The 22,567-nt window shown below is 43.7% G+C and overlaps 1 protein-coding gene across 7 annotated transcripts in view; it reads right to left on the bottom strand.

Moving 5' to 3' along the window:
• LOC138480702 (sestrin-1-like) overlaps positions 1 to 22,567 on the bottom strand; it is a 240,198-nt gene that overhangs the window by 3,105 nt on the left and 214,526 nt on the right. For 6 of the 7 annotated variants that reach the window (XM_069612402.1, XM_069612397.1, XM_069612401.1 and 3 more), the window contains one exon: positions 13,850 to 13,994. In XM_069612402.1, the coding sequence (XP_069468503.1) occupies positions 13,850 to 13,994 (145 nt within the window). Of the gene's footprint in view, positions 1 to 13,849; positions 13,995 to 22,567 lie in introns of those variants that run through there. The other variant, XM_069612399.1, reaches the window with a different exon arrangement.

The raw sequence follows: 22,567 nt of genomic DNA, 5'->3' as shown, positions 1-22,567 counted from the left end.
GAATGTTTTTCAATGGCGGATAAAAGGGAAACTATCGCCAGGAATTCTTTAACTCGTTCCCATGATGGAAAAGCCAACGCCTGATTTGGCTCTAGTTCCACTCCTAGTACCACAGTTTGGCATAAGCTTGAATTTGGTATATTATTTGAAAGCCCAAGATACTGTAGAAATGCTATGGTCTTGTGTATTTCGATAGCACGGCTTGGCTCAAAATGGGGAGCATGACCAATCGGTTAGATGAAGATACCCGGTCTGAAAAATGTGCGGCCACTATGGACTGCACCTTCGTGAATACACGGTAGTAGGAGGCACCTAACTTGTACCATAAAAGTCTTCGGTTTGATGGGACATGGAAATATAAAAGTAGGCATCTTTCTTGTCCCGCCTTGCCATGGAGTCTATAGCAACAAGAATAGCTCTTGAAGAATCATTGTTCAGAACATTTGTACCTTGATGAATATGCTTGCTGGCCATAGGTCTAGAAAAGGCCTCTGCCATTTTCTCCTTTTTGGATATGAGGAAGTAGCTGGTATATATTCCCCGGTTTCTGCTGTGCAGAGGAAGACTGAACCCTTTTCTTGGGAGAGATGTTACCTCTCTGCCTGCAGTAGCAGCAGGGTCTAGTTTTGGGAGTGTCTTCCTTGGAGAGGTTGTAAGGCTGAGCGAGGAGTTCGATGCAGTATCTATGTCATAGTGTATACAACGCACTTGTTTGCAGTTATGCCTGCCAATGCATGGCAAAGTAGTGAATTCTTCCACTGACAGAGGTGACATGGGAGGGGTATTGTATTGGTGGCTGTTGTAGCTTTGTCGTCGCTTTATCTTTGGCGGGGCTCCATATGTACACCATCCCCAACCTCACATGGTGAATGGTAATGCCCCCACTTACTTTAGGACTAGGTTAACTACGCTGGCTTTGGCCCCAGCTATCTTTGGTAGTTTTAACACCCTGGTAAGGCAGTTGGTATAATTAAAAATGCTGGGTGTGATAGTGTCAGGATTCCATGGTACATTTCTAGAGTTTCAAGGGTTCATAACCTTAAAAGACATACCATTACAATTCCAAGGTAAATTTAATAGACTTTATTACTTACACATTTACATTAAATAATTAAGAATTCATCATTAGCACAAAAAACCTTTTGAATGTAGTTTATTTAGAAGTGTTATGTTTGGGTTATGTTTGGATTGACAATTGAACTTGTATAAATATTCCTTAATGTACATTCAGGAATCACTTGACTCCCCAAAGCAAGATGGAGAGTTTTTTCTGCAGCACTGATTGGTGTAAATAGTTATGAGGTCATTTGGAATGTTGCTCCGAGTTTTCAACTGCCTTTCATTTTAGTATTCTTTGAGACAGGTCACAGTTTAGTTAGCTCTAGCAAAAAATCTATTTAAGTATATTTAATTACTAATTCTAAGTTGAAGTGAAGTTAATCCAAGAAGCTGTGAAGAAATCGTACGGATGAAGCAAGCTAAGTTTATTTAATCTACAAAGTCTAATGTCAAGGATTTTCAGTTCGAATTACTTTTGAAAAGACTGAGTGAAATCAAATGCTAATATTTATTTTTTATTGAAGAAATAAGATTCAGTGTTACTTTTTGAACCTCCATTGTTGCGCTTCAATTCTGCATCTGAAAGTATTTTTTCTGTATAATTGCGCGTTTACTATTTACTAACCAGGCGCATGTAACTCTTCGTTTACTACTCGCATGTTTGTTTTTTAATATATTTTCACTCGCTTACAGTTCTTGCGTGAGCGTTATTTTTTCGTTTTGAGTATTACGCCACGCGCGGCTCGGAAGTTAGAAGAAGGAACCTTACGAACGTTTAACGCGCATGTAAGCTTTGTGACGTCGTTTCAGGAAGTGCTCGTTTTGCAGAGCTATTATATTGAGTACGCTAAGCGCCGTGACATCTTTTTTCTGGAAGCATCGTTTTGTAGGACTATTGAGTAGAGAAGCGTCGTGACGGCTGACGTTCGTTTTTCAGGAAGTAAACGACTAGTGGAACTCTTTACAGCAATGCCGATCTTTTAAGGAGTTTACATTTTTTTTGACATCGTAATTTATTGCAAGTTGTGTTAACTCGAATTCAAGTAACAGACTTTCCTTTTATGCAATAAATACGAGAAAAAGTATTTTTAAGAAGTTAATTTATGAAAAATATATTTTGTGAATTGAGTAGTTGGAAAAAGCTTATTAGTCAACAAAAGACCTAACAAAGACATTTCCTAAAGAAAATATTACCACAGTAGAAGAAGGAAACATTGAGTTCAGATTACTAGACTTCAACTTCAGCTACTAACTGAATAAGCCTATCAGCAATAACGCATAGGCTACAGGTACTACAAGGAGAGTGGTAGCATTTTAGTAAACTTAGCTAGAGTGGATTGATTATTAATATATACATATATATTTGTCTCCTAGATCTCACAGACACTGAGGGTTTTTTCCAGCTCCAGAGAACTACAGTGCCAGCCAGTGAAGATCAGTTTTTTGTTATTTTCTCCTCCATTCCCCTTGGGTTTGCCAGCTTGGTAGTTGTATCAGTTGAAAGACTGTTGGGCAGGCAGACTTAGGGGGTCTGGTGGGCCCAGCATCACTCCTGCAGGAAGATTCAAGATTGGACCTGACAGAATGAAAGGCCCACGTATTTAAATCCTGCCTGAGTGATGATGGACCCAGAGTCAGAGTTTAGTTTGGGAGCATTAGGAAAGATGTTAATGGAAATAAAAGAAGATCTAAGGTTAGCTAAGAGTGAGACTTTAACATTGGGGGTCAAAATGGAGGAATTAAGTAGTTTTGTACATAGATCAGAAACCCCAGGAATATCTAAGGTTAGTAAAGTTTATGACCAAGAACCTCCAGTCTTGTATCCAGAGTTAGTTGAAAATAGGCGACATACAGTTGAGTTGGAAGAGAGAAAGAATTTACATTTAACTCCAGGAATATCGTTGGTTTCAACTCCTTTAGCGCCCCCTGAAAGATTTGGTGGAGATCATAGGAAGTTTAAAACATTTCTAATGCAATGCGAGTTACACTTTTTGTGTAGACCAGAAAGAAGCCTTTTCTACAGAAACAGCTAAAGTGGCATTTTTAATTTCTTATTTAACAGGGGAGGCTTCCGCTTGGTCAGTACCTTTAGTTGAAAGAGGTGCAAGAGAACTTAGTGACTAGAGAATGTTTAAAAATGAATTCAGTAAGATGTTTGATAGAAGAACTTCATCTATATGTGTAGATAGTGAATTACTGGAGTTGCAGCAGGGAAACGGAGAATTGGTATCTTATATAACCCAGTTCAGGTCACTTGTGCAAGAGAGTGAGTGGCCTGAAGAGAAGAGAGCTTCAATTTTTTATAGAGGATTACGGGAGGAATTAAAAGATGCGTTGGCCACAATAGTGGAGAGACCTAAGGTTTGTGAAGAATTAATTTCTTTAGTGATACTCTTAGACTCAAGGTTATTGGAAAGAAGGTCAGAAAAAAGGAGAAATTTTTCTGAGAGTAGAGTTTGGAGTAGAAATGAGCATCCCAAGATAGAACAGTTGTCTGGGAAAGAAAATAAAGGACATGTTATGTACAGTCAAATCAGAGGTCCTTTAACTAAAGAAGAGAAGGAAAGAAGACGTAGAGAAAAATTATGCTTATATTGTGGGGAAGGGACACATTTTGTAGGACGATGTCCACGTGCTCCTAAAGAATTCCCTTCTACTCCTGGAAAAGGACAAGTGGTGGCAAATACCATTCAGACAGCAGTACCACATATCACTCTTAATGTATCCTTATTTTGGGAAGGTAAGCTAAGATGTGGTGGTCCGTGTGTAATTGATTGTGGAGCAACCGGAAATTTCATCGATTTGGCTTTAGTAAATAGATTGGGAGTGCCTGTTTCTAAGGGTGTTCCTGAGCAAGTGAGGGTGGTGGATGGTACACAATTGACATCTGGTTTGATTACACAAATGACAGATATTATCAGAATGAAAATTGGAGAGAAACATGATGGAGACATTGTATTTGAATTAATTGATGCAGCGCAATTACAAATAATACTGGGAATGTCCTGGTTAACATTACACAATCCCGCTATAGACTGGGGTAGAAGAACAGTTGAATTCAAGTCAGAATTTTGTAGAGAACAATGTTTGACATTTCAGGACAAGATTCCAGAGGAAAAATCTGAGATTCAAGGAGTTTGTTTAGCTGCGGGTGTAGTTAAGGAACACTTGATAGGAGCTGTGTCGGGAATTTTACCAGATTGTTATCAAGAATTCAAGGTTGTATTTGATGAACAAGTGGCTAGTGAGTTACCACCACATCGTTTATTTGATTGTAAAATTGATTTAGAAGATGCTGCACCAATTCCTTGTGGACGTGTTTATGCATTGACTGAAAAAGAAAAATAGTATTTGAGAGAGTATCTGGATGAGAATTTAGCCAAAGGGTTTATTAGACATTCTCAGTCTCCTGCTGCTTCACCATTATTTTTTGTCCCCAAAAAAGATAAAACCTTGAGAACATGCATTGACTATAGAGCCCTTAATAAGATCACTATAAAGAATAGATATCCCTTACCATTGATTTCAGTAATGCTTGACAGAATTCAGGGAGCAAACATTTTTACTAAATTAGATCTAAGAGGGGCATATCATTTAGTAAGAATAAGAGAAGGGGATGAATGGAAAACAACTTTTAGAACCCGTTATGGCCTATTCGAGTATCAAGTCATGCCATTTGGTCTTTGTAATGCTCCTGCTGCTTTTCAATTTTTATCAATCAAGTTCTTCGAGAATTTTTAGATGTGTTTGTTGTGGTATACATAGATGATATCCTGATATTTTTCAAAGAATTGAGTGAACACAAAGAACACATTAGTAAAGTGCTAATTAAACTAAGAGAAAATCAATTGTTTGCAAAACTAGAGAAAAGTCAGTTTCACACTGAGAAAGTGGGATTTTTATGATTTGTTTTATCTCCTGAAGGATTGGAAATGGATTCTGCTAAAGTAAAAGCGGTTAGAGATTGGCCTCAACCGAATACAATAAAGGACTTACAAATTTTTATCAGATTTGCAAATTTTTATCGTAGATTCATACAAAATGTTTCACAAATTATTTCTCCTATAACTAAACTGTTAAAAAAAGGAGTAAAGTTTGAATGGAATGAAGAAGCTGAGAAAGCACTCCAATTTTTAAAAGATAAGTTTGTGACTGGACCCATCCTATTACATCCAGATGTGGAGCAACCATTTTTTTCTAGAAGCTGATGCCTCCGATTGCGCAATTGGGGCTGTATTGTCACAACGTCATTGTGTAACTGGACAACTTCATCCTGTAGCGTTCTTTTCCAAAAGTTTTTCCTCTGCTGAAAGAAATTATACAATTTCTGATCGAGAATTGTTGGCGATCAAGGCTGCATTTATGGAGTGGAGACACTATCTTTTGGATGCCAGACATCGAGTTACTGTATTGACGGATCACAGGAATCTAACTTTCCTTCGTTCTGCAAGAATGTTAACTCCAAGACAATTACGTTGGTCATTGTTTTTTGCTGAGTATGATTTTGTCATCTTATTTAAACCCGGACGTCAAAATGGGAAAGCAGAGGCTTTGTCTCGATGTACTCCAGGTAGTTTAAAGAATGATCCTTGAGCACCGTCTTTGCTTTCCGAGAAAAAGTTTGTTGTTGCTGGAACTGAGAAGATTCAGGATTTTAGAGAGTCTATTTTGTAGTCATGGACGGAAGAAGAATTGTTGAAATGGGTTTCAGAAGATTCTGAACGTCGAATTAAAGAAGGTCTACCTTTTGTAGGGACGAGGTTATATTTAGCATCTGAAGATTTGAGGATAAAAGCTTTAAAAGACTGTCTCGATTCCCCTTTGGCTGGGCATCCTGGAATCAAGAACACATTTGATTTATTGCAAAGAGAGTTTTGGTGGGAAAGAATGCAAGAAGATTCTGAGGAGTATGTAAGAACATGTGAAGTTTGCATTCGTGCCAAGTCTGATCATCAAAAAGCGGCAGGGCTATTAGTTCCACTTCCAATTCCACCTCGCCCTTGGCATACAGTGTCTATGGACTATATTGTAGATTTACCACCTGATAAGAGTTGTACAACTATTCTTGTGGTTGTAGATGTTTTTTCTAAAGCAGCACATTTTATTCCCATCAAAGGAGCAGCTACAGCAACTTCATTGGCTCAAGCCTTTTTGCACAATATTGTCAAATTACATGGGTTGCCTAGTCAAGTAATTTCAGATCGAAGTTCCCAATTTGTCTCAAATTTTTGGCGGGCATTTTGCAAAGAGTTGAAGATCGAGATTAATCTTACAACAAGTTATCATCCCGAGGGTAATGGTCAAACTGAGAGGGTCAATCAAGAATTAGAGAAATACATTAGATGTTATCTAGGTTCTGGTCAAGGGTGGTTAGAACTACTTTGGTTGGCAGAATGTTGCTATAATAATTCTACAAAAGAATCAACTTCAATATCTCCATTTTTTCTCAATCAAGGGTTTAATCCACGTTTTTTAAGAGGTGTGGTTTTGGTTGAAGTAGAAGTACCAGATGTTGAGACTAGATTAGAGTCTTTGGGACAAAATTTAAAATGTGCAGTTCAATCCTTAGAGAAAAATAAATTAATCTACAAAAAGTTTGCTGACAGGAAACGTCGGAAAGGACCAGAGTATAAGGTGGGAGATCGGGTATGGTTATCTAAAAGTTATATTGGACCTTTTGAAGTGGAACATGTTTATTCTCCAGTTTCAGTTAAGTTGAAATTGCCGTTGGGGCTAAAAATACACCCAACATTTCATGTAAATTTGTTAAAGTTATGTAGAACTGACACAAGAATTAGTGATTCTCCTGGTCCTGTGTTTTCTGAAGATGAAAATGAATATGAAGTTCAGGCTATATTAGATTCTAGAATAGTGCGGGGTCAACTGCAATATTTAGTAGATTGGAAGGGTTATGGACCAGAAGAAAGATCATGGGAAAAGGTAACGAATGTACATGCCCCTAGATTAATTAGAAGATTTCATCGTTTGCATCCTGAAAAGGTTGGCCATGGGACAGGGCATTACGGAGGGGGTACTGTCAGGATTCCATGGTACATTTCTAGAGTTTCAAGGGTTCATAACCTTAAAAGACATACCATTACAATTCCAAGGTAAATTTAATAGACGTTATTACCTACACATTTACATTACATAATTAAGAATTCATCATTAGCACAAAAAACCTTTTGAATGTAGTTTACTTAGAAGTGTGATGTTTGGGTTATGTTTGGATTGACAATTGAACTTGTATAAATATTCCTTAATGTACATTCAGGAATCACTTGACTCCCCAAAGCAAGATGGAGAGTTTTTTCTGCAGCACCGATTGGTGTAAATAGATGAGGTCTTTTGGAATGTTGCTCCGAGTTTTCAACTGCCTTTCATTTTAGTATTCTTTAAGACAGGTCGTAGCTTAGTTAGCTCTAGCAAAAAATATATTTAAGTATATTTAATTCTTAGTATTTCAAGAAGATTTTAGAATTTCCATTTATTACTAATTCTAAGTTGAGGTGAAGTTAATCCAAGAAGCTGTGAAGAAATCGTACAGATGAAGAAAGCTAAATTTATTTAATCTACAAAGTCTAATGTCAAGGATTTTCAGTTCGAATTACTTTTGAAAAGACTGAGTGAAATCAAATGCTAATATTTATTTTTTATTGAAGAAATAAGATTCAGTGTTACTTTTTGAACTTCTATTGTTGCGCTTCAATTCTGCATCTGAAAGTATTATTTCTGTATTATTGCACGTTTAATATTTACTAACCAGGCGCGCGTAACTCTTCGTTTACTACTTGCATGTTTGTTTTTTAATATATTTTCACTCGCTTGCAGTTCTTGCGTGAGCATTATTTCTTCGTTTAGAGTATTACGCCACGCGCGGCTTAGAAGAAGGAACCCTACGAACGTTTAACGGGCGTGTAAGCGTTGTGACGTCGTTTCAGGAAGTGCTCGTTTTGCAGGACTATTATATTGAGTATGTTAAGCGTCGTGACATCTTTTTTCTGGAAGCATCGTTTTGTAGGACTACTGAGTAGAGAAGCGTCGTGACGGCTGACGTTCGTTTTTCAGGAAGTAAACGACTAGTGGAATTCTTTACAGCAATGCCGATCTTTTAAGGAGTTTACATTTCTTTTGACATCATAATTTATTGCAAGTTGTGTTAACTCTAATTCAAGTAACAGACTTTCCTTTTATGCAATAAATACGAGAAAGTATTTTTAAGAAGTTCATTTATAAAAAATATATTTTGTGAATTGAGTAGTTGGAAAAAGCTTATTAGTCATCAAAAGACCCAACAAAGACATTTCCTAAAGAAAATATTACCACAGTAGAAGAAGAAGGAAACAGAGTTCAGATTACTAGACTTCAACTACTAACTGAATAAGCCTATCAGCAATAAAGCATAGGCTACAGGTACTACAAGGAGAGTGGTAGCATTTTAGTAAAACTAGCTAGAGTGGATTGATTATTAATATATACATACATATATTTGTCTCCTAGATCTCACAGACACCGAGGTGTATTTCCAGCTCCAGTGAACTACAGTGCCAGCCAGTGAAGATCTGTTTTTTGTTATTTTCTCCTCCATTCCCCTTCCCCCTTGGGTTTGCCAGCTTTGTAGTTTTATCAGTTGAAAGACTGTTGGGCAGGCAGACTTAGGGGGTCTGGTGGGCCCAGCATCACTCCTGCAGGAAGATTCAAGATTGGACCTGACAGATAGCCACTTCAGATTTTGCACCCTAAAAGTGAACCAACTGACTAAACATTTCTTCTCTTTTGTTTGCTGTTTCCAATGCCTCGTCTATCCGTTTCCGAAAAAGGAAACCTCATACTGGCTTATTCATTAGTGCTGCCTGGGTGTCAGGGCAAAAAACAGTCACATCCAACGAAGAATAATACAGTTGCAAAATCCATGTGGCAGCTTCTGCTGCAAGTGGTCATTTGATGATGGCATGTGCCCGAGCTTTTAAGCCCTCTGGCAAGGCCTGGAAATCATCCCATTGGGCTTGGTCATGGCTGTTTATCAGTGTCTTAGTCTTGGCGATTCACCCATCGTCCTGGCCATTTTCCTCCCAAGGGAACAGAGCATCTTGCTTGCTCTCTGTAGATGAATGTGCATCTGTTGGAGACGCTGGAGGTGGACTTACAAAAAGAAGAGCAGAGAAGCTTCCTCTGGTTCCGCCTGGGACAGTATTTCCTCTGCCTAGAAGGAGTCATTGACAAATGGCTGGCAACACTCTGCACCATGGAGGAAGAAGTTACTTACCTTTAACTGTTGTTCTCCAGCATGGGTCTGGCATGGATTCACATGCTCATGAATATTCCCCGTCGTAAGGCTGGGAATCCTCCGTAAAAGAAAAGAAAATCAGTTTCAGTTTAATTTCTGAACTGTCTTTCTCCTAACAACCAATCACTGAGCTCTGGGTCATACTGCACCCCAGCCAATGACTGCCCTCTACCTAAGCCCCTCCTCGGTCAGCCATCTTCAGATTTGGTAGCACGTAAAATGGCAGTAGGACCAAGAGAAGAGCTGCAGAGGGTTCGCATGTGAATCCATGCCAGGCCCATGCTGGAGAACAACAGTTACAGGGGAGTTACTTGTTAGTTCTCCAGCATGGGGTCTGGCATGGATTCACATGCTCATGAATAAAGAATACATAGCAGTATACACATGCACAACCACAGGAGGTGGCAAGCCTCAACATAAGCATCTCTTACCTCACTAGGCTCACCTTCAATCGAACAGGCTGCGCAGCAATATTTGGCTGACTCTGGACTCCTCCCTGGAATCCCTGTCAACGCAGTAGAATTTCGTGAAGGTGTATTTTCCATTTTCTGCATTGAGTCAGTCGAGATATATCCCCATATCTCTGCACTATAAACTATGGCTGGGACCTTTATATAGCCATTGCTGAGGACCCTTATCTGTCTCCAAAACGTTCAGAGAAAGTGGTTATTGCACCAGACTGTATGGCCGCTATTAAATCACTCTTTGAGCTGCTTTGTCAACTTCAGGTCCCTCGCAAATGACATTCCCAAATACTCAAAACTCTCCACAGAATATAGTGGAGAGTTATTCAGGTAAAATATTTGTTTGCGTCATGTTCTCCCTTCCCTGCGCCTCCCCACCCCTTTCCTGATACAATCACAGACATCGAAGGCATGGAACGCGTGCGCACTCGCACACAAACTTTCACACATTCGGGCTCATCCCGTCTTCAGACATTTAGGGGATGTTTCCTGTGCAATCTGTTTAAAGTGGTCCATAGACCTAATAACGACATGCGTCCTGGCCACGGCCTGCTCAGTGCCATGCTTGTATGTGGTTCCGACATGGTTGGGTGCAGCTCCGATTTGCTTTGTACCATGTTTGGGCGTGGTGTGTGTCTGCGACGGTGTAGCCATTTTCTTTGTTGGGGTCAACTCCTTGTTGCTGTGGATTTTCAATTTGCGAGTTGGCCTTGGGCGGCTTGGTTGAAGAATGGATGGTAGCCCGTTAGTTGCCTTTGGCATTTTGTCATCCTGCAGGCTACCAACCACCATGGTGTGGCTCATGGTTGGCTGTTCAGAGAGCCCTTAAGTGTGAAGCAACTGGCCGGGCTCCTTTGTTATTGGGAGTTTGTGGAAGAAACCATTTTCGTGGGGTAGGAGCCTTTGCAGCACACACATGCTCTTTCTGACCAGCCGCAGGCCACACCCCACCATGCACCCACCAGGCCTGGCATGCTCTACCTGTACTACCTCATCCATCACAGGAACCACCCACACAAAGCAGGTGGTGGCATTGCCATCGTTTACAAAGAATCATTTAGCAATCCCTACACACATCCTTTGACACCATCTCAGCTGATGCCCTCAATCACACATTTATCAACCTCATTTACTGCACTGCAACATGACAGGGAGGAGAATTTTTGAGTGCAGACTTAGGAAAAAAAGGGCAGTTGAGGCCGTTGGAGCTTTCCAGATGGGAAGATGGAACCAGGATGCTTGCTTGACGTCCTTGAATGAAGAATCTCCAGTCCAGATGGAATGGAGTCTTTTCAATATTACGGTAGCAAATGGACTCCCACCTCTGCGTTGCATGATGAAGACCTGGTCCGGCGCTTCAGGGAGATGGGAGCAGCAGAGATGATGCAGATGTCTCCACTAGATCAGGGGGGAAGTCTGGAGAGGCAGAACTTCGCTGAAGGATTTGGTGGCGTGTCAAAAGGTGCTGGTACAGAGAAGCAGGCCTTCTTCGAGTGTAGATTTAGAATTCCATCAAGAGACCAGTTGAGTGGGTAAGGGGGGGCTGTGTGTATCCCCCCTTGCGAGACGAAGAGCAAACAGTACCCAATAAGTAAACAATACCCTCTGACAATGTTTGATGCTGCATGCACAAAGGCAATAAAACACATTCACACTGCACCCATGTCCCCCCCACCTACTTCCGCCAAACACACATTGTACAATTACAAACGCTCGCTCACACGCACAGACTCATTCAAACACTCCCAGGCAGCTTCCTTGCTGGCTCCCATCTTCCCACTTGGCACTTACTCCCCTCGTGTCTTTCTGCGCTCAACTGCTACGTTTTGTGTCTTCCTGTAACATCTGGATACAGCTTTGAATGTACCTTGGAAGTTACTTGGTCAGCTGGAAGTGTCACACACCATTACTAGGCGTGGGAGACACTAGGCAGTGCACTTGCTCCATTCACCGGATAGTGAAACCTACTGAAAGATCCGCAAAGAAAAAGGGGGCGGAAGGAGCGTGGGGGGCTCCAGGATGTGGAAAGAGGGTTCAAGTGAAAGCCACCAGCCATCTCCTCCCCCCCTCACCTATTTGTGCCGCTGTCCACAGATTGAAGGCTGCCTCCTGTGACTTGCAGGTAACCGTTCCTTTACTGTTCATTATAACTGCACAGTACTGCCGCGATCTATTGTCAAATTACTTTAAATTCCTTTCTTACCTGTGAAATTGTGTTTCATATGGTTGGATGGGGGTTTGATTATTTTAGGGAAATGGTTCTTAAACTATGGTCCTTTATTTTTGAATGATTTGTGCCATTCATCGGGTCATTAAGGGCCTGATTCACAGAGCGTTTACCAATGGGATTGCACCATTATAAAACGATTCTGTGAATCAGGCCCTTAACATCAAATAGCTTGTGCTTTTTCCCTACTTATAAAAGTGTTTGATACTGATTTTAAGCGGCTCTTCTGACCGACTTCCCTATTTAATTTGTGTTATTGATAGCAATTACCTGCTCTCTAGATATTTGTAATTTAAGATTATATTTTTCAGAAAATGTATTGTGTAGACTTTCTTCATTTTATTTTTTTTAATTATTGGTCACTTAGTAGGCGCTTATACAATTATCAAAACTGTTTCAAAGTGCCCACAGGGCAAACAGGGTGGGGATAAGGGACAATGAATTACAGAAAGGATAAATAATTGCATAATAGTACAAACAAATGAGAATAAAGGGAAGGGTGAACAAATCTACTATGCCTTGTGAGTGTGCAGAACGTGCAAGTGCGGAGGGGGAAGTGGGAGGGATAAGGTGCTTTGATGCTCAAGGGGAAGTGCTCAAGTGCTAAGAGGAGAAGAACGTAAGTGCAATCACCAATGAGTGGGTAAGCCAGGTAAGTGCAGTAGAAAGACGGAGACTGGGATGAGATGTGGGGGTTCAGGGCCCTGAGGACACATAAGGGCCCTGCTCATCAGTCACACTGCGGTGGGATTAGCAGGGAAGAGAGGAGAAGGAGGAGGTAAAGAGAAAGGTCTTGAGGCTTTCCCCCCCCAGAACTTAAGGGAGTCTTGCTCAAGACGCAGAGTGAGGCTGTTCCACAGGAGCACATCTGGTCTGCGGATGTGCGACTAGCTGCACCGCTCTACCCATGAATGATTACCACTAAATTGGACCTTACTCTTACGATGGGAAATCAACCTATAGGGTGGTTTTTCTAAGCCCTCACCAGAGGACACAAGAACAATTTCCCTACACACTGGTTTTAAAAGATACCCAAACATCATTAAGAAAAGGATAAGCTCCTATATATTAATTCTTACAAGGAGTCCTGCATCACCACTTTGGCTTTCAACTCCTCCACCCTGGGTTAACCATCAACTGACACAGTGGAGACCACCCTTTTGCTTGCCAGGTTTTAGGCTGTAAACCCACCACCTCGCCCCCATCACTCAACAAGCTATGGACATGCATTTTCATTTGCACAACCTGCCTTGAGTCAAAATCTCCTGATAAAACTCTTTTGTGTCTTTCTTCTCTGGTCACTAAAGAGATCAAATGAGTTTGTTATGGCGACCTCTTAGACAAAGCGCTCCACAATATTCCACTGTTCGCACCAGATAGTGCAACAAACTATTTGAGGACGGCGCCCACTCAAGGGGGAACGGTGGGAGGTTCCTGGATCCCAGAGGCATTTAGTAATGGCACTCCAGATTGTGCCCAGTTTCATATCGCAGAAAAACAAGCTGGGGTATTCTGGGCCAACCACTAAAAGGCCGCCTTTTACACAGTGTGCGATTCTAAAACCGAATCATGCTCCAGAAAGATCTAGGTGTGCATCTGCCAACTTCACAGACTCGGTGCGCTGTAAACAAAACTCCAAGGTGTGCCTTCACTACAGTGGTCCCCAATGAGCATTCCCTCGAATCACAGTACAGGGATCGGCTGGAAAGCAGCCCTTGCACCCCACCCACCCTCTACCCATCACAACACTTCAGACATGCGTTTCTATTCCAGTCCAACTGTCACTGCCCCTCAAACTCCCTGACCTTTTACCTTTTCAGAGTGCTTGAACTGTTTCCAAAATTGCTGAAACATTTCAGTGTTGGTCTTCTCTGGGTAACAGGCAACAGTTTTGATGTAAACTTTCAGGTTTCTCTCCAGCAGGTGGTTTACCTCTGCATAATCATAGTCATCATACCTGCAGAGGAGGAGGGAGAAGAAAAGTTAAGATTCACCAGCACAACAGGTCTTGCTTTCTACTGTGAAAAGCTTTGTGTTATGTTGTGGTAGTGAGGGAGCGAGTGAGTGTGCATGAGAAGAACTGAGACACAGTAGGAGAGTGGCAGAGCAAAAGAGATGCGGATGGAGAGAGAGTACATAATACCCGTTAAGAGAGCCTAAACAGTGACAAGTTTTTAGTTCCAGTTTTACTTAAAAGAGGCCAGTCTAGAGATGTATTCTCCCTTGCATTCATTAAATGAAGTATTCTGCACTTGTGTTTTGCATTGCCTGCATATACCCACATAGTTTCTCTTTGCCCCTTTTCTCTGTTAGTTACCCTGGGAAGTCGTCTCATTTGATTTGTTTGTCTTTGCACCTCTTCTTTCTAACTCCACACAAGACATCAACCATAAACTCTCCATGCCCAACCACGTCGTCCCGCCTATAGACCTTTATCGTCCCTTTGTCACATATCAGCCAGTCTGCTGCCATCTACCTGCCCACTCTGGTTTGAGCTCTTCTTGCCCTTTCAGTGTCTGCAAACTCAAAGATGAAGTGGGAGTGTCAAGGGGGAGAAAAAGGGGAAGAGCTAGAGAAGGTACTGCAAACCATTCAGTGAGCAGACCAGGTGACTGTGTAATGCCTGCTGAACCCTGCGTCACATGCTCCTGTATCTATGTACATGTTGCAACCAATGACGATGCTGAAGCAGGTTCCTTTTAGAGTGATAAGGCACTTCCATAAAGGGGTGGGCCCAAGTCATCACACAATTCATCTCGTTTGCTACCGGTCAGCCTTCGAAACATCAAGCCCCTTCTACACTATTACATTAGCTTTGCTTCAGGAAGCATTGCTCTTCTCAGCCGGACCAACAAAAAAAAAAAAGCTACCCCTTCACCAGAAGGCTAGCCACCACTGGCTATGCCAGCCAGTGCGATACTGGACAAATGACATTCTCGCTGTATCTCAATTTTCTTATTTCTCTAACGCAGCAGTGCTTGTAAGGAAGCGGTCCACAGCAACAAATGCAACACTAACTAAACATTCTCATTTGCACAGGTGAGCTTCTGGACTGTCCAATCTGTAAATTCATGCAAAGAACAAACACGACGGACATTGGAGAGGGGTCATTCCCTGTAAGAAATGGATGATGCAATTTTGAGGATGATCACTGCGGTGCTGTGGGTGCTCTTAGTGCTACTTAAATGATTATGCAGAAAATACAGTAGCCCGAATCCACACAGATGAGTGCAAAAAAAAAAAAAAAGGGTAGTGTAGGTTCACCATGGATTAGGGACGTGTTCGCAAGGTTTACGCAGCAAGGCACACTGGTTGGATGCTCAATCTTGGCCAGTTATATGGAACACAAGTTCTTTGGACTCAACCGGTCACTGGTGGAGGTGATATATTAGATCTTTCAAGCAGAGGTACATTTTCATGTTGCAAGCAACTAGCCAGGCATGAAACGCCACTCCCGCTCGGATCTCCATATGTACACGGCAAACCATTTCTTACTCGCCAAGAGTCAATTATCACACGCTAATGGCTGCTTCAAGTAAGTACATGGCATCCTCTCACAACAACTGGGTAACTGAATTTAATGTCTATAGGCTCATGCTGTGGTAGGAAGACCCAAATGCGGCTCTGGGAAAATCCCTCAACTTTTAGGAACAATACGTACCAATGCCACCAGGAATTCAGAAAATATACAGATTGCCACTGTGGTAGGTTAACGATTACCCAAATCTCAGCACCGGCTCCACCTTGCGCAAAGCACACTAAAATGCAAGATCATTTCCAGTGGATGCTAGGATGGTCAATGATGGGTTCACTTGTGCACCTCCTTATAAGTTGGGTTTTAAATTTCTCTAGCCTATATTTTCTTCATGCTCAATTTCTATTTTTGACGCTAGAGCAGAGAGCACCCGATAGGTGCTGCCTCCTGGTTCAGTTGATTTTCTGGGGACTTTCACAGCCAGTTCAGGTGCTGCTATCATTGCGCAGGTCAGACCGACATTATTGTCTTCTGTGTTCCCCCTTTGAGACAGGCTTTCTGCACAGACTGGGAAAAGAAATGGACCGCACGAGTGGGGAAAAGCTCAGAGTTGGAATTTTCTGTTTTTTTGGTTGTCCCTGGCAAGCCATAAGCAGGCACCATCCCCATTACCAAGCCTCACTTATACGGTATGGTGGGGATTGTGAGGAGGGAACCTTTGTGTCCCCGATGCACCCACTTCAAGGATGTTCCAGCTCCTTTTCCATGCTTCAGGTGACCAGGACAAGGACATCTTAGATAAGGACCAGTTAGGATTTTTATTGAGAAAAGAAGTTTTGTCCTACCATTTTCATGCTTCCACACCATTGGCTATGCTGGCTAGCAGGGCTTAAAGCACTACGAGCAGCTACTTTGAGAGTACATGGTACACAATAAGCATTATTGTATTAAAAATAAATAAAAGGTGCAAGGCCCTGCACCAGGAAAACGTCAGGCCACGGCCACCAGTAACTGGGATGTTACTTCAAGATAAGAACTGGGCACCAAGTGTCCCTGTAGCACCCAACTGATGGTAGCTTATGCTACACCCTTGAAATAAAGGGCGATTCCCTGCACTGGTTGCCATAGGGACACACCAGTGCCTCCCAAACTAAGGGATGCAGGTGAGTGAGGCAAGAGGGCGTCACTTAACCCATAAATTAGCTAAGATCCAGAGAAATAGCGCTCAATGTGAACACGCCCCCAGGAAAATGTATTCATTCAATACAAGCAATGTAAAGTGTGAAAATGTTGCCAGTAAGAAGGTTGCAAAAATTGCTATTTTAAATACACAAAAGTACAAGGCTGTAACCCGACCAATGACCAGAAACCTTTAATAAAACCTCCACCATCGCACTAACTCCGTTCCTAAACCTTCCCCTAACTCAAATTAGTAGCCTGATCTCTAACCCTTCAGCGTGCTAAAGCATTTTATGTGCATTTTACCCAATATAAAAATCAATTGACAATAAACAGTGACCCAATCTCCAACCCCATCATTTGCTTGCCACAAAAGAAATAACCTGTGCATACTAATTTGGGAGAATATTTCAGAAAATGACCAACATGCCCCATATCCTGTGGGCAAAGCTCGTCCAGTTTTCATTCTGTGGCATTGTTAGCTTTATCCTCTCTTGAATACTCGAGGACTGTAAATCCCAGGATGCAAGGAAAAGAAACCGGTTTGGACGACCTTTTGTGACCTGAGCCGTGGTAGAACCTATCAATGCAATGCAGCTACGAGAGGTCCACACTCCACCATTGTAGTGGCAAATAGTTTCATGTTCATGGCTGGAGCTTTTTGGGATCTGTTTTATCTTCGAAGAGGCAGTTCACCTCCTCTCTTGTTCCGGTGGGGGAGCTGTTTGGATGGCGTGGGGGGTGGGGTATTTTCACCACTTGTACTGCGGTTTAGACCAACCTGGTTACACCTCTGCAAAATGAAGCCACTTTGGTACAGACCTTCAGGACAGCAGTCTTGGCTGCACAGGTGCTGTAGGTGGCAGCCCAACGGTTCACTAAAGCCAAGTTGTTGTTGTGAACATTTGTAGTTCACAGAGTCAACCTTCTGCCAGTCCCGAGAGTCCTGGTTCCAGACACAGGGAACAGTAAGCGATATTCAATGGAACCAGGGTCATGAAGGAGAGTGATCCTGCTGTGCTCGCAGAGTTCAGTGTGGGGAGCAGGAGTGCGCTTCCCTCTGGCCACGTGGAAAGGGGTCTGGGGTCCATGTAGCCTAGCATTATTAGATCATTGGATTGCAGATTCAGAGATAGTGCAATAAAACCTGTGTTTACCAGGTAATCATGGATATGTGTGGGCTACTCCATCTTGGGAGCTCAAGGCAGTCATGGCCAGTTTGGGCCTTATGTGTTAATCGTGGACCGGGATTGGCTGCTGATTCCACACCCAGAGTGTTTGCCGAGAAGAAGCCCACAAGATTTGCTGACCACCAAATCAAATGCTTGAATGAAGTGGTGTGCCAAGTGCAAGCTAGATCTGCATCCTGTTGCCAAGAAGAACAGTAAAAAAAGAGGAGTGTCTGCCCCACACGTTTCAATAGCCGTGACCTATCCTGTAGAAGATGGCGTCTCTGCACCTGCTCTGAATGTACAGCCGGGCTCTGCAGGCTACAGATCTGAAGCCACACGACCAGACAGGCCCACATCATTGCTACCTGACCTTGACTGATCCCCCAGCTCCAGGATTCTGGGTACCATGGAATAGCACTTCCTGTTTCCCGAGTGGGACTCTTAGAGTCTGGAATCGCAACTCTCCTGCAAAGGTCTGGCAGTAGGAGGCGCACATTTTTGGAACTGCAGGCCTCTGCTTGCACCACTTTGGCTACAGGGGCTTCATGCATAATTTCTGAAGTACCTACACTGTAGTTCAGCATACGGTCCTGCTTTCTTCGCGTCATTCATTGCCCTTGTGTCAGCCTCTTTGTTAGGATACATCATTACCGGTACTTCTGGGCCCACTAGAAGCACTTTGGTGCACTTCCAAGATGGCACTCTGTTGTGTCCACCATGGCCATTCCAACATGGTGCCCGTAATGTGTGTGCGCGCCATGACGTTGGGAACCCCGAAGCCCCGCTCCTGCTGTGGACTTGCATAAATCAGTTGGGAAGATGGTAAGCCTCGCAACTTTCCCCCCACGTTGCACCAATCTCATTTTACCTTCTTGTTTAATCAACCTTCGGTTCCTGCTGCCTAGCCTCCTCCTCCAGCTCCCTCTATACTAGTTCCTGATCTTCCATGACATCTTGTTCCATGGCGGTTCGTTGTTCTGATCCTCACCTTGGACACCCTGCCTTCTCACTGCAGTCTGGTGCTTTACAGCATTTGAGGGTTTTCTCACAAGGAGTCCCCCCCCCCCTCGCATTGGGCTGGCTCTCTGGAGCCGTCACCTCACCCCTCTGTTAAACCAGAATCCATGGTGGCCGCCCGGAAGGACAAAACTTAACTCTATTCTGATAGAACCACCAGAATAGGTAAGGTGCATGGCCAAGGTTGCTGTCTGCATACTATGCGCCCCCAACCCCCTCAGCTGATGCGTGCCTCGATGTCTGCTTACTACGCTACAGGAGGCTTGGTCAGCCATTGAACACAGGCCCTTAAACCGCTGGGTGAAAGTGGAGCAAAACTGCAACCAGACTTGTGTGCCAAAGTTGGACAGGTCTGCTTTACACTAACCAAAGCACTATAGACTTCGTACTACTGACAAGCATTGGATTTTTGAAAAGTTTAAAAAACAAACACTAAAGCCTGTTTTAGGGATTCAAGACTGTCCCCTTCATCTTGCCCGCAACTTATTTGAGTTTTGTCTGGAGCTGGCCCTGCCCAGAGGATCTTAGGGGGCCTTACAAAGTTCATAAGGATAGCTATGTAAAAGAAGGTTTAAGTTGCATACCTGTAACTCCTGTTCCCCAGTATTGGAATCTTTCATAGATTCACATGCTGTGAATATTCCCCGGTGTCAGGCTGGGAATCCTCAGTTACCTTACATTTGCATTGCCCAAAGCAAAGAATGTGTATATTGTGTAGGCCATCACTCTCTTTATGGGTGCTTTTTGTCCCAACCAATGGGACATCGAGCAGTTAGACCCTCATACTCTCCTCAGATTCCGATCAGTCATGCTGGCCAGATCCGGCCAAGATACTTTGTAGGGGCGGAAGGAGGGCGCATGTAAATCTATGAAAGATACCAATGCTGGAGAACAGGAGTTACAGGGAAGCAATTTACTCCTTCTCCAGCATTGGATCTTTCATAGATTCACATTCTGTGAATAGACTTAGTAACGGTATACAGTATCGGGAGGCTGTAGGTCTACCTTACTGAAAAAGACAGTGCAGGACTGCCCGCCCTGACTGAACGTCCGATGTGCGCTGGTTCTCCAAGGAGGAGTGCCTTGTAAAAGTATGGCACCGACCAGGAAGCTGCTGAAGCTGCCGTGACCCTGGTAGAATGAGTATGGGGCACAGCTACCAACAGTTTTCCTGCTGATACATGGCAGAAGTATATTACCAAAGAAATCCACCTAGAAATGCCCCATTTGGACAGGGCTTTCCCTTTGTTGGTAGGACCATACACCAGGAACAGATGCATGGAGTTCCTTAAGGACTTTCTCCGGTCGACATACTATTTAATGGCTCTCTTCGCATCCAGCGAGTGCAGAGCTACCTCCACAGGAGAAACAACCTTTTGGAAGAAGACCGGTAAAGCGATGGCAGCGTTCATATGAAGTCCATTGGTACCTTGGAAATGAAACGTGGGTTGGTCATAAGCAGAACTTTACCTTTCCAAAACCGCCGACATGGCTCGTTTATGGTTAGAGACTGGATTGAGGTTCTAGTCTGGTGGTGTTTTCCTTGTTTACTTTTTGTATGGGGCCTATACACTGGTGATTACAGGTGCCACAAGACAATGGGGTAGGGGAGGATAGGGAGCAAAGAAAAAGAAATGGCAGTACAAAAACTGTCGTACTAGGCCTTGTGACATTTGCACCGTGAAAGTGCAGTGACAATAAGTGAAGTTGGGAGGGGGCAGGTCAGGGCGGATGGGCTGGGATGAGGGAGGGGAGAGTGAAGTGCAGGAAGGCAGGGGCCCGGCAAGTGCTGAAGGGTGTCCAGGAGGTCAGGTGCCAGGTGGGACCCAGGGGTAAAGATCAGCTAATGCAGGGAAGGAGTGGACCAGAATCAGGCTAGTCAGGGAAGGGTGCCCGTGGGCAAGTGCTGGTAAGGGGTACTCGGGTAGACTGAATGAGGAGGGTCTGTCCCCAGTAAGGTACATGAGGGTCCAGGCACCAGTTGCAGGGGCGGGGGACATTTAGCAAGAGAGGAGAGGGTAGGAGGCGTAGAAAAGGAAAGTCTTGGTAATTTTAAGGAATTTAAGGAGTTCCGGCTCAAGTCTGAGAGGGGCAGGAAGGCCGTTCCAGAGAAAAACTCCTGCCTAAGAAAGATCTAACCCCCATTCTCTGCTTTGAGAAACGCCTGATCTGCAAAGTTGGATTTAGAGGACAGCATGACTCTACCAGGAAGGTATTTAGGGAAAAAGTGTCATGATGCCTACCCCCGGGGACCCAGACCAAGTCCAGCAACCCCGGAAGCAGGCATCAAGTTATTCCAAGCAAGCCCAACAAACCCTGCTAGGGGCTATTTGGGTGCAGTCCTGGCGTCTATGGCGCCAGGCTCATATAGAGAGTCAGTCCTGGCGCCTATGGCGCCAGGCTCATAGATTCAAACTTACCTGATGCAGACCATGCTACAAAACTTACCTGATGCAGACCATGCTGCAAGAGCTCCAAGCCAAAAGAGGCTTGGAAGGGACTACTTTACCTAGGGACTATTTTTTTACTTCGGTGGGGCTGGGGAGGAATACTTACCTGGGACTACTTTGGAGGCTATTTAAACCACGCCGGAAGAGCAGCACATGCTTTGCGTTATTCTGCAACCAGCAGCGTAACGCTCACCGTGCCTGCAAGTCTGCATCCAGTCTTCTGCCACACCCGCCTCGAGCCTGGAGCTCCTAGAAAAAGGGAGAAAGAAGGAGAAAAGGTTAGAACAAGCAATACCTTTGATCCTTACCTGAATTCTCAATCCATCGCGCCTTCGAGCTGGAAGAAAGAAGTTATTTTATGTGCGTCACCTCGCCTGCTGCAGCGCAGCGCTGAACTCACCGGCCTTCGCAGCATCTTCACATTCCACCGCATCCTTCTGCATGTTCCCGCCGCACTCCGGCACCTAAGGGGAAGACAAGAACAGCAAGGTGAGCCAAGGGAATACACAGAGGCAATATAGTTACCCCCCCATAGACTTACCTGATTTTACCACCGGGGGTACTATTCCTCTTCACGGGTCGGCGCAGCTTCCACTGCATCCTCGCTGAACCCCGGCCCCTAAGGGGAAACAAAAGGACAGCAAGGTGAAACAAAGGGACAAACAAGGGGAAACCTCCTCACCACAATATACTAACCTGATTTTACCGCCGGAGGCATTATTCCCCTACTTTCTCTCAGCGCCTGAATAAGGGAGAAAGCAACAGGTTACATATTGACATTATTTTATCGAACTGTGTTGGATAATACAAATCCTTACCTGAATATTATCGGTTGCCACGAGGAACTCTTATCTAGGGTCAAGCTGCAACCTGCAAGGAATCGGACAAGAGTGAAAGTCAGACATTTGAACTCTTACGAACTACATACGACGTCTTGCCGGGAATCTCAGAGTCAATATTGTTCTGGAACTCACCAATTCCTTCGAGCCAGTGAAGCAACTGGCTATCTACGCGCCCCTGCGCTCAATGCAGGATGGAGAGCTCATCTTTCCAAACCATCAGGTGAGACTATAAGAGGGGACATCAAAGGTGATCAGTGGGGAGAACAGCGGGAGTGAGAACGCTCAACTCCACGGGTGGTTAATTCCCTTTCTCCATTTGCAGAAGAATATTCCTACGGGCCAAGCAAACAAAGCTAGGTGGGCCAGTCCAGTCCGTCATCTCGGCACTACGCGTC

The sequence above is a fragment of the Ambystoma mexicanum genome, chromosome 5p (assembly GCF_040938575.1).
Source record: "Ambystoma mexicanum isolate Mex_15411 chromosome 5p, UKY_AmexF1_1, whole genome shotgun sequence".
In the NCBI taxonomy this organism is placed as follows: domain Eukaryota; kingdom Metazoa; phylum Chordata; class Amphibia; order Caudata; family Ambystomatidae; genus Ambystoma; species Ambystoma mexicanum.
The sequence above is the reverse complement of the archived record's forward strand: the minus strand, read 5'-3'. Positions and strand labels throughout refer to the sequence as shown.